General features: G+C 36.8%; 1 protein-coding gene across 6 annotated transcripts in view; it reads left to right on the top strand.

Moving 5' to 3' along the window:
- The first annotated feature begins 439 nt into the window (after nt 1-439).
- LOC139760534 (coiled-coil domain-containing protein 186-like) overlaps nt 440-12856 on the top strand; it is a 44035-nt gene continuing 31618 nt past the window's right edge. For 4 of the 6 annotated variants that reach the window (XM_071683845.1, XM_071683843.1, XM_071683841.1 and 1 more), the window contains exons 1-5: nt 440-570; nt 4135-5080; nt 7463-7553; nt 10575-10757; nt 11229-11366. In XM_071683845.1, the coding sequence (XP_071539946.1) occupies nt 4182-5080; nt 7463-7553; nt 10575-10757; nt 11229-11366 (1311 nt within the window). In that variant the 5' untranslated portion in view covers nt 440-570; nt 4135-4181. Of the gene's footprint in view, nt 571-628; nt 749-4134; nt 5081-7462; nt 7554-10574; nt 10758-11228; nt 11367-12856 lie in introns of those variants that run through there. The other 2 variants (XM_071683842.1, XM_071683844.1) reach the window with 2 other exon arrangements.

Here is a 12856-nt window from a genome sequence, read left to right as displayed (position 1 = left end):
CTCGTGCGAGATCGTAATAATTTTTTTTTGTAAGAAGAGTTAAAGTTGTTGATAATGGTACTTAGATACTGAATCGTGCTCTTCGTGGCACTGGGATATTTCTTGACTTGAGTAGTTTTTAACTTTCATGTTTTAACGTTAATTATGAAGTTTTGCAGCATTATCATTTGCAGGAAAGATTAATGCTAAACCATTTAACTTTTTGCAATTTTCTTAATAAAACTTGTACTGTGCATTACATTATACTTATAACCGTATTACACAAAAGTAATTTTCTGTGAATATATATAGTATTCTATAATATTCTCGTTATTTAATTAAAGATTATTTCAATTCTTATTTTTTTCAATAATCAACAAGGAATAAATTCTTTTTAAAAGCAAAAAATCTTTCTAGTCTAAGTGAAATATAGCCTGAGTTCATTACTCAACCTGGAAATAATATCTCTAGCTGTCAATGGCCAAGAAAGTAACAGATGAATCAGGTCATTGATGTAATTAATACTTTACGTCTTCAGCCTCGTTTACAAGTAAATAATTGTACTAAATTGAAGATCTCTTTATGAATTAAGTGAGAGTCCAACCTGTTAAACTGTTTGTATGCTTTGCTCTTGCAATGATATTTTGGTTTGAGGAAGTTGGCCCTTCTGATCCAGCCACTTATTGTTGTGATGTGTTGTGTTGGACAGAACTAAGTGCGGCCTTTATTTTTAGTCGTCTTTTTATGCTCATGGAATGACATGGATTTGGTAATGAGGAGCTTTGTTGTTTTGTAGACCATAGATGATTTATCTTGGTTTTGATATGAATTTGAACAAGGTTAGATAGTCCTATTTGTGAAGTCCTATATGTGACAAGATTACTTGATTTGTAGATTATACTTATCATTATGAGAAAGTAATTATCTGTATGATAAAGTTCCAGTTTGGGGGCACCATAAGAATAACTTGTGGATGTGAAAGAAATGCATAACAGTGAACTTATATCTGTTAGCAGTGATGTAGATCAGAGTAGCATGATTTGGGGCATTTTGTTTAACCAATGAATAGGAAATATTTGAATTGGGAGAATTATGAAGATTAAGGAACTTGGAAGACTACATTTGATAGTAGAAATAAACAGAATGCACAGAAACCTCACAACTTTACCTTGTGACAGAGATTTACCTTCATTTTTAGGGTTGTGATTGAAGCCAACCAACACATTGTTTTCCTTTCTTGCTGCTTTGTTATTCGCATGCAATTGGAGGAATGTAAGCACACACTATTAGTGGACAAAACAATAATTTTCTAGATTAGCTGTTCATTTCCATTAGCTTTAGATATTAAATGATTTCCTTCTGTTAGTGCTCAAAGGATACAATAAAAGTTACTTTATCAGGGAATAATTCGAGTTAATGTTAAAGTAGATAATATACAAGTTATAAGTAGAACCTGTAGAAGCCTGATTTGGTAGCTAAAATGATAAGAATATATCAACATCAAGTTCATTTGATGCTGGGATTGTGTGGTTGCTCATTGTATTTCTGTTTGACATCCTGTGCCATTTTAGCAGTATTTGATCATGAATGTGACAAGTTTATTTTGACTACGATGTTAAAGATTAAGATTGATCCTAACATTGGAGGTTAGGTAAGGTTTTTGTAAGTTCTGTTGATTTTTTTAAAGTTTATTGCATACTTTACTTTTATGGATCTCCATGGGTAATGGTTAGCGTTGTTGACATGCATTCACAGGCTGTCAAGGGTCAAACCCACATGGGTTTGAAACCTGGTAGCAGCAGTTGGTCTGTATTTAAACCAGTTATTTATCTTCCCAAGAGTTGGTAAATAAATTTGGTACCTGGGTTAGGCGATTGGACGATACAGGGAAGGAGTGCAAATGACTGGGCGTTGTATAAAAGAAAGCAGCAGGAGGCCAAGAGGAAGGTACAAGGGTTGAAATAAAGGGCAGATAAGAGCTGGGGTAAGAGAGTATCATTAAGCTTTAGGGAGAATAAAGAGATGTTTTGGAAGGAGGTGAATAACGTGTGTAAGACGAGAACAAATGGAAACATCAGTGAAGGGGTGGCAGATGTAGGGTGTTTTGGTCGGGGTAGTTTCCGAAGTGAGAGGGTCAGGTAGAATGGTTTGATTAAGAGCAAAGAGGTAATGAAAATTTTGTGGAAGATGAAATCTGGCAAGGCAGCAGGTTTGGATGGTATTGCAGTTGAGTCTTTTAAGGAAGGGGGTTACTGTGTTGTTGGTTGGTTGGTAAGGATATTCAGTGTATGTAAGGATCATGGTGAAGTGCTTTAGGATTGTTGGAATGCATGCATCATGCCTTTGTACAAAAGGCAAAGGGGTTAAAGGTGGGTATTCAAACTACCGAGGCATAAGTTTGTTGAGTATTCCTGGGAAATTATATGAGAGGGTATTGATTGAGAGGGTGAAGGCATATACAGAGCACCAGACTCGGGAAGAGCAGTGTGGTTTCAGAAGTGGTAGAAGATATGTGGATCAGGTGTTTGCTTTGAAGAATATATGTGAGAAATACTTAGAAAAACAGATGGATTTATATGTAGTATTTATGATTCTGGAGAAGGGATATGATAGGGTTGATAGAGATGCTTTGTGGAAGATCTTAAGAGTATTTGGTGTGGAGGTAAGTTACTAGAAGCAGTGAAAAGTTTTTACCAAGGCTGTATGGCATATGTACAAGTAGGAAGAGGGGAGAGTGACTGTTTTCCAGTGAAGGTCAGTTTGCGGCAGGGATGTGTGATGTCCCTATGGTTGTTTAATTTGTTTATGGATGGGGTGGTTAGGGAGGTCACTGCAAGTGTTTTGGAGATAGGGACAAGTATGCAGTCCATTGGGGATGAGAGGGCTTGGGGAGTGAGTCAGTTGCTGTTTGCCGATGATACAGCTCTGGTGGCTGATTCGTGGAAGAAATTGCAGAAGTTGGTGACTAGTTTGGAAAAGTGTGTGAAAGGAGAAAGTTGAGAGTAAATGTGAAGAAGAGCAAGGTTATTAGGTTCAGTATAGTTGAGTGACAAGTCAATTGGGATGTAAGTTTGAATGGAGAAATTTTGGAGGGAATGAAGTTTTTTAGATAACTGGGAGTGGACTTGGCAGCAAATGGAACCATGGAAGCAGAAATGAGTCTCAGGGTGGGGGAGGGGGCAAAGGCTTTGGGAGTGATGAAGAATGTGTGGAAGGAGAGAATGTTATATTGGAGAGCAAAAATGGGTATGTTTGAAGGAATAGTAGTTCCAACAATGTTATATGAATGTGAGGCATATGCTGTGGATAGGGTTGTACGGAGGATGGTGGATGTGTTGGAAATGAAATGTTTGAGGACAATATGTGGTGTGAGGTGGTTTGATCGAGTAAGTAATGAAAGGGTAAGAGAGATGTGTGGTAATAAAAAGTGTGGTTGAGAGAGCAGAAGAGGATGTGTTGAAATGGCTTGGACATATGAAGAGAATGAGTGAGGAAAGATTGACACAAATGATATATGTGTCAGAGGTGGAGGGAACAAGGAGAAGTGGGAGACCAAACTGGATGTGGAAGGATGGAGTGGAAAAGATTTTGAACGATCAAGGCTTGAACGTACAAGAGGGTGAGAGGCATGCAAGGAATAGAGTGAATTGGAGTTATGTGGTATACCGGGGTCGATATGCTGTCAATGGACTGAACCAGGGCATGCGAAGTGTCTGAGGTAAACCATGGAAAGGTCTGTGGGGCCTGGATGTGGATAGGGAGCTATGTGAGTGTAGAAGCCTCGAGGCACCTGAATGCTTTGTAACATTGAACAACTCTGTCTTGGGCATTAATTCAAGATAATGATGTTTGGCATTTTTTCATGCCTATATTCTGTTAGTCCATTTAATTGAAACAGGGATGAAGTACAGACTGTAAATGTACATTATAGTTTATCAGTACCTGGCATTTACATTTATGTCATAATCTCCAAAGTTACATTCTGTGGTCATGGGATGGTAGATTTTGTTACATAAATTTATTTTGTATCTTGCTGTCTTCTGCATCATTATTAATAAAAATGATATCTATAATATTGTGAATGAGTGCATTATTAATGACCTAAGATTTAAACTATGTTAACCAGTGATAATGATAATGATTTCTCGGTTTCAGAAATCATCACAACACATATGACTCCATTTGCATCATAACCAATCAAAATGGATGAACAGAAGGCTGATGATGGGTCAGAACTGCAATGGGAAAAAGATAAACAGACAAGGACGACAGATAGTGAATGTGATTCCAGTGTTGCAGAAGGAACAGTAACAGGCATTATTCAGGGGTCGATATTGGAAAATGAAGCTAGCAGTGAAACACATATGGCAACAGACAGCAAAACGCTGGTGCAGAAATTAGATAATCCAGTGAAAGAAAATGTGGAGACACCTAATCAGTCATCAGATTTTGTAGAAAGTTGTGATATTCAGAGCTCTCAGGTGGAAAATTTTTGTGAATCAGGTGTGGAGACACGTTTTCAGTTATGTTCCACAGTATGTGAAGGTACTGAAAGTACTCATGCAAGTGTCTTGTGTGAATCAGAAAACATATGTTTAAGAGTGTCAGGGGTAGGAGAAAAAGTCAGCAATGAAGAAAGTCAGTCTAGGGATAACAGAACAGTCTCTGAGGTTGAGAATCTACAAAGACTTTCCACCAGTAGTCTTATAGGGGACGATAGTGTTGTAGAATTTTCTTTGGAAAATAGCTCAGAGAGTGGTGATACAGAAGAAAGAGCAAGTGAGTTCAAACAAATTGAAACAAAATTTGAAAATTCTACCATGGAAGCAAGTGAATGTAAACATAGTAGACCAACAATTCTTTCACATTGTAAAGAAATATCCACTTTATCCTGCCAGTCAGTACCTGAAGATTCCCAAAAATGTAGTTACCTTCTCTCTGAAATTGAGAACCTTTTAACGACAACGGCAAGTGCATGTAGTCCCGATTCAGGCTTTGAAATAAGCAAGGTTGATTTTTCATCAGCACCGAAAGAGAACTTGATGAAAATGTTGTCATCCCTGTTAGATGAGTGTGACACATTAAAGAAAGAAAAAGCAAGGTAAGATTATGTAGGAATTGAATGAGTTTTTTATGTTATGAGAAATTTTGTAACATTAATCTGTAATTATGCTAATACTTTACATGGGTTTTAATCCCTCAGAAACTGAGTGCAGGTTAGTATTTAGGGAATATATAAGTTATTTTTGCTTCTGTGAATCTGTGTGTTTACCATTCTGCTCATTCACTTCAAGAGCATATTTTCTTTTGATATTCATATGTCAGTACTTTGCTATATGTGTACAGATTTTTGCAGTACACTTGATCCACTTGTTATACATGAATGTTGTACTGTGAAACAGCTTTCAACATCTTTCTGAGCATCTCTGCTAACACAATCTTGCCCCTTACTGGAAATCTTCACACCAAAATTGTCATTTCAAAAAAAAAAATTGACATTTCTCCTCTATAGTTGTCATATTCATATCTTTTCTTGGTCACTCTTACTTTGCATGAAAATATGTACATCTCATTGAATACCCCTTCATTGTATGAAGAGGTGCATTTCAGTCCTTCTTAACCTTTGACAAAGTCTAATCCAGTGTTGTTTGCTAATTAAGAAGAGTGCTCAGTCTTCCATTCCAGCCTTTTGTGTTGCATTTACTTGACAGTAGCCTTTTTTTCTATAACCCTTGCAGTAATGTAGGGAAGCATAATAATCAACTCATGACTGTGTTTGTGATTCTGTATGTACCAATTTGTAGTTTCTTGTTTGTACAATTCAGGGAAGGAGTGTTGCAGTGGGAGTTCCTCATCTCTTGAACATTTTTTTACTCCATTTATCCTTTACTTTGATACTTTAAAAATGCTTCTCTACATCTTCTGTAGCAAAATAATTGTTATTTTTCTTGTAATCGCCTCTGGTTGCTGTATCTTTGTATCTTTCGAGGAACTTTTCAATGCTGACATCATCCAGCTTGTTTAGAAACTTAAAAGTAGTTATCAAGTTACCCCAAACTCTTTTGACTTCCATGATAGGCAAAATTATAGCCTCTTCTCATGCATTGTAACTCATCTGTCTTAATTCTGGTTGCCATTCTCTGAACCCTTTGCAGTGACCAAACTTTGAGATGTATATTCTAGTTTTAGTCTGAAATATGCAGTGAATAGTTTGCTGAACATTTCCTTGTCGTATGCTGTTAAGTACTATTAAACTTTTTGCCAGCAAAAAGCTTCTTCTGAATTTAGGCTCCAGCTGGAACCAGTTAGGTACAGTGTTGACCACAAGTCCAACCCACACAGATTCTAGTATTGTATGCTTGTGTGCTTTTGACCATGCATGCTTGCATCCTAATCTTTCATAAGGTGCTTTAAGCTCAGTGGTCATTATTAGTAATACATTGGTAACAATTTCCTTCATGTAATCCTCTCTTGAAGTTGGAACTGACTGTGATGTTAGGATCACTATTTTCAGCAGTGTCATTAGCTTCACCCAGTATTTAGGGAAGAGGCACATGATAATGATACATAATGTGAGTATGTGATCCTTTACATGGGTTGTTATGTGCATACCCTTAATGAGCAGTTGTCTAGTACCTCAGGAATGCTGGCTTAAATGCTTCTGACAGCCCAGAAAACCTTTTGAATATGGTTTTGGTTGATGACACATATTTTGACATATGAAGCCTTTTGGAGGATGATATTACTCAGGTTAGAAGAGCAAATGACCATGCAGATCGATGATTTTACCAGCTTTTCAGTAAAGTTTGTGTTGCCCTCAAGTAATAGAGTAAGTTAAATAGATGTTTGGAATAAAAGTAGCAACAAATTAATACTTTGGAGAACATACATGAGGATGATGGAGATCCTTTTATTTGTTAGGGCAGACAGAGGTTGTTTGTGTAATCTTCTCTCGCAATCATTGATCATACAGATTGATTAAGGTGGAACCCTTGTTTTATGGCTGATACACCAAAAGGACATTTGATGCTTTTCTTGCTGGTGATTTAATGGTGAATAGGAGCCAAAGACGGCATCCTTGTATTTCAGCTGAACGAGGAACATAGTAGATGAACAGAACTTGTTACTCGTACATTGGCACCATTTGTCTTCCCTTATAATGATAATAAAGCATCTTTTTTTTTAAGGGTTCTAACTGATATTGGAAGACTTGTGACCCTAATAAATGAGCATCTGTGTAAATATGAAAAACTGAAACATTGTGTACGAATGTAGAAGCCCAAGTTCATCTTAGTGTACTGGATATGAGATTGTGTTTGAATAAACTGAAAGGCTGTGTGCACTGAAACCATCCCATGTAAATGGTAAAGAAGTTGAAGATAAATGAATACTGTACCAGAAACATGAATTTATTCAGCATAATTTCAGTATGGTAATTCATCCATGATGTTGATGCCCAATAGTGAAACATTATTATTTACAGGCTAGAGAATGAGGTAGATCGTATACAAGCAGATAACTCACCACAGGTGTATGCAACACAAATAGAAAATCTTGAGAAATCCCTAGCTCAGGTAAGTTGCAAGGTTTAGATTTCAGTTGGTTTATTCTTGTGTCCTGTTGCCAGTTGTATCAGATTAATGCCATAGGTACTGTATTATCAGGCATATGACACTTTTATTTTCTGAAAAATGTCAGCAATAGTCACTTAGTATCTTGTATGTCATGGATTACCTTCAGCCACCATCTGTAAGTCATATTACTAGCATGAGGAGTCTGATTTAAATTGCAAATGAGCCGAATATCATTTGTGTATCTTGTGTGGTATATACATCTTTCCATGATGAACATTGGGAGTATGTTCATGAGAACTGGTGTACAAATCAAATTGAGTAAATTATACCTATTATTACATAACAGAAATGGGCAAATCCCAGTAGATCTTACTCAGTAAGAGAGAATCATTGATTAACAAATATTATCAGTAATTTTGCTGGAACACCATCTTTGTGTTACAGATTTATGAAAAGGCATGGTCTAATCATGTTAGGATCATGTTTTTTGTTTGATAACAGTAAGTATCGAATACAAATGTGAACTGGAGGATTTTTTCCTTTTAAAATCAGATAGCATTTTATATGCTGGTGCATCTTATTTGCCACAAAATATGGTACACTACTTTATTTTGATAGATGAAAAACTTCGGTACTAGTGTATGTCAGTAATTTGTATTTGATTTAGTTTTATGAAAATATGCATTCTTTGCAAATCTGTGGCCTACATTGTGCATAAAATTCAGCCGTTGGAGGGAAATTCATTTTGTAGATGTAGATTGGCATTCATAGCACCCTCCTACATAACAGTTGACAGACATCTTCAGTAGTAAAAGGGTTTATATGTTTTCATTAAAGATTCATCAGAGAACATTTTATCCTGTGTGATATCCATATCTTTCATGGCTCTTTTTTTTTTTTTAGTTTTGGAATGATAATCAGCAAAGGCATCTTGGTATTATCAAACTAATTGGTATAGATGTCTGTGCATGAAATAGTGCTATGCATGAGATAGTGAAGGCATATTTTTTAATTTAAAAAAATACCGTAAAAATATTAGCTGCATGTTGCATTAACCATTGTCACATTTGTGAGCCGATTTCTACAAATCTTTCTGATTATGATATTTCAAGGTAAATTGTTGTGTTCTGAATAATGAATTACATGACAGTAAGTTTGTACATGCAGAACATGACAGTATGCTCTGGCACTCTTGACATCCATAATCGTTACAGTCTGTAGTTGGTTATACAATATTGTTTTTAGCATTGCTAATTTATGGTTCTTCTAGATAGATATATGTTTTATATGATATATACTTACTGTTATCCCTGGGGATAGGGGAGAAAGAATACTTCCCATGTATTCCCTGTGTGTCGTAGAAGGCAACTAAAAGGGGAGGGAGTAGGTGGCTGGAAGTTCTCCCTATCCATTTTTAATATACCAAAAGAAGGAACAGAGAAGTGGGCCAAGTGAGGATATTTCCTCTAAAGCTCAGCCCTCTGTTCTTAACGCTACCTTGCTAACACGGGAAATGGCGAATATGTATGGAAAAAATACTTACTATGTGTCTAGTTATCGTAAGTAGTTGCATATATTATTACAGATGTTACCTTTCTTCACTGGATGCATTTGATTTGTCAAACTGATTACTTTAATATTTCTAGAAAACTGGATAGTATGCATGTATTTAAGCTTTACCAGTTTACTTGCAATAGTGAATAACTTAGATTGCATAAGCCGCACCCATCAATTCTTATGGGAGATAATAGTTTACTTTAATACTGTTTACTGATGGGCTCAGATAGTGACATTTTGCATTTGAAACAGTTGTGACTGAGGGTACGAGATCCTATAGCAACATGCAAGACAAAAAATTATCTCCATAATTTTGAAATATGCAAAATATTATTTTCATTCATCACTTTGGTGCTCAAGTTTGTGTGTCCCCAGATCCCCCCCCCCCCACACACACACACACACACACACACACACACACACACACACACACACACACACACACACACACACGCACACACACACACAAGGTGATCGAGACATGTTTAGCCAACAGTCAGTTGTATGTAAATATTTATAGTAACTAATGATTTGTTGCTTTTATGTACTTTTATGGAAATCTTTTTTACATGCTTATATTTGTAAATGATTGCTCTTTGATATATACACCAAATGATAAATCTTTTATTAACATCACCATTACAGTGAGTATGTTGAGATGCATACTGCTAACTAGCATGCAAATACCTTTCATATTTGTTCACCATTTCCCACATTAGCAAGGAAGGGCCAGGAACAGATGATGAAAAGCCTCACTCACTCACAGCCTTTCTCTAGCTGTCATGTGTAATGCACTGAAACCACATCCCGTTGTCCTCAGCCATGCCCCATGATTTCCCCTGGCTGCTTCATATTCCCAGATTTAGTCCACTGATATCACATCATCCTCTGTACACTGCATTTTTCGAGTTCACTCTGTCTGGTGAACACCTTTCACACTCTTGTATGTTAAAAGCCCTGAGCACTCTAAATTGTTGTCACTCCATCCTACCATCTCGAATTTGGTCTCCTCCTCCTCCTCCTTGTTCCCTTTATTTCTGAAACATATATCCTCTTTGTCAACCTTTCCTTGCTCATTCTTTCCTTCTATCTAAACCATTTTAGCACGCATTGAGCTTTTTTATGTATACTCTTTTCATTACCACACCTTTCTCTTATTCTGTGTTACTTAATCAACCATCACACCACAGACTGTCCTTATACATTTCCTTTCTTATACATTCAATTTCTCTACATTCTCATTTAGATCCCATGCCTTGCAACCATACAATATTCGGGACTACTATGAATATTGGAAAGATTTTGTTCAGTGTATCTCTTATTTGATAAATGGACCACAGAAGGAAAAAAAAAGTAACAGCAATAGACCCTTCTCATGTAAACCACTCCAAAATTAACTACCAACCCCATGTAAAAGTAGTGTATTGAATCTTTGATAAGTGTTTATTCCTTCTCTACATTCAGGCACAGGCAGATGCATGCAGCTGGGAACAAAAACTACACCAGGCAGAAGAAAATTACATGACAGAGAATATCAAAATTCGCTCAGACCTGACAACCCGACTTGAGCGCATGACAAAACAGTATGAGGCAGCTAACAAGGATAAGGAGTCGATGGTAATAAAATATGCAACTTCGGAGAGAGAGGTTAGTTTTGTTAAATTGTTGTATGATTTTTGGCATGGTAGGTATGATGGCCTCTTATTTTTCTACTAAGAATATCAGCCACATGGATGATTTGATTAATCTTGAATTAGAGTAATCATATGTGTCATTTCTTTGTGTAATCTGTTGGCTGTTGTTAACCATGTTATAATCTTTAATGTGATGACAAATCATTTAAAGCTCTCAGGTCTAGACAGTAGTGCACATGGGATGGTGTATCAAGAGTCCTCTTATAATTGAATAAAAGATGAAGTAATAAAAACCTTTTGCTGTGCTATCTTGGGTCCTCAGTCTTTAGATATATTACCTTAACACTATGTGTATATTGAGGAGTTATATCTACATGCCCTGTAATTTTTTTTTATATACTCTCCACACTTTAGAGGCATGTGTATATCTTGCAGTTTTGTTTCTGCTGGCCTCTTCACTGTTCATCACTATTTTTCCTATCAGGTGATTGTGGCCAAGAAGCAGAAGGAAGCAGTAGAGAAGAAAATGAAGGAAATGGAGAAAGAGAGGGAACAGCTACTGAACAAAAATAAAATGCTTATATCTGAAAGGGCTCGCATCTGCCAGACCTTAGACACCAAGGTAGACTTGTTTGCTTTTAGATTTTTTGCTCTGTATTACATGCCAGTGGACTGTTAAGGGTGAGGCATTAAGGCTAAGAAGCAGCACTGGAGTTCATTAGTTATGGAGACTGTTATCCTTAGTCACACCCTTGAGAGAGTTCCAGAAGGGAACAGGCATCAGAGAAATAGATAGATAGATAAATATTACATGCACAAAACTTTTTGTCTGTCCCTTCCTTGCATGTCAGACAGATTAGTTGTAGAATTTATTCTAGAGAATGGAATGTTATATATATTTCTTTTAATTTGGTAGGTGGTGTTACTGGACTCTGCCTACAAGTGGTTATGCTGCAAGGATTCTTAGAAGGCTCTTTCAGTGAGGCTATATCATCATCATGAGATATATAGGAGAACAGTCCTCTTAAGGACCTTCTCACTCGAAAATGAGTCCATCAGCTCCTTGCTGTTGCATGCAGTGCTGACTTGAAGCTTCATGAGCTTCATATAAGATGTCCTGTGGTTTAATGATAATGATAACCTCCAAAAGTAATTACTGTTGTTATGAGAGTGGCAGTAAACTTGAAAGGATGCCACTGAAGGTCTGAGTTTAATTAGAAGAGATTACTTAAAGCTTACTAACACAATGTGGAGTGAAGTGTTTTGGCATTTTTGATTGCATATTATTTTAGGGGACAAACTGTTTATAGTTGGTTTTAGTTGTGATTATGTTCTAACATAGGGAGAGATTGGCATGAATATGCAGGAATTAGGGATTTGTGGTTGTCTGTATGGGTGCTCATGGCTTGTAAGAATCATGCTTGAAACCTTCAGTGCTATAAAGACTCATGTATTTTTTTGGATGACCCCTATTTTAGTTATGATTGAGACTTTTGTCACATACCTTCACGTTATGGGTTGCTCTATAATCAGTAACAGGAACTGAATTCGTTTGGAGTAAGAAATTCCTTGATGAGATTGTGCTCATTTTCATCCAGTGATGCTGGTGATACCTTAGGTGATGGTGACTTTTTACTGACAACATAACATTATGCAGGCAAAGTCCAGTAATGCTTTTAATCACCTGTGACATTATAATCCCTATGTCTTCCAATGTACTTATATTTTATTTTATTTATTTATTTTGCTTTGTCGCTGTCTCCCGCGTTTGCGAGGTAGCGCAAGGAAACAGACGTAAGAAATGGCCCAACCCACCCTCATACACAATGTATATACATACACGTCCATACACGCAAATATACATACCCATACATCTCAATGTACACATATATATACACACACAGACACATACATATATACCCATGCACACAATTCACACTGTCTGTCTTTATTCATTCCCATCGCCACCTCACCACACATGGAATACCATCCCCTTCCCCCCTCATGTGTGCGAGGTAGCACTAGGAAAAGACAACAAAGGCCCCATTCGTTCACACTCAGTCTCTAGTTGTCATGCAATAATGCCCGAAACCACAGCTCTCTTTCCACATC

Source organism: Panulirus ornatus, chromosome 37 (assembly GCF_036320965.1).
Source record: "Panulirus ornatus isolate Po-2019 chromosome 37, ASM3632096v1, whole genome shotgun sequence".
In the NCBI taxonomy this organism is placed as follows: Eukaryota; Metazoa; Arthropoda; class Malacostraca; order Decapoda; family Palinuridae; genus Panulirus; species Panulirus ornatus.
Note: the sequence above shows the minus strand (reverse complement) of the source record. Positions and strands in the feature narration are given on the sequence as shown.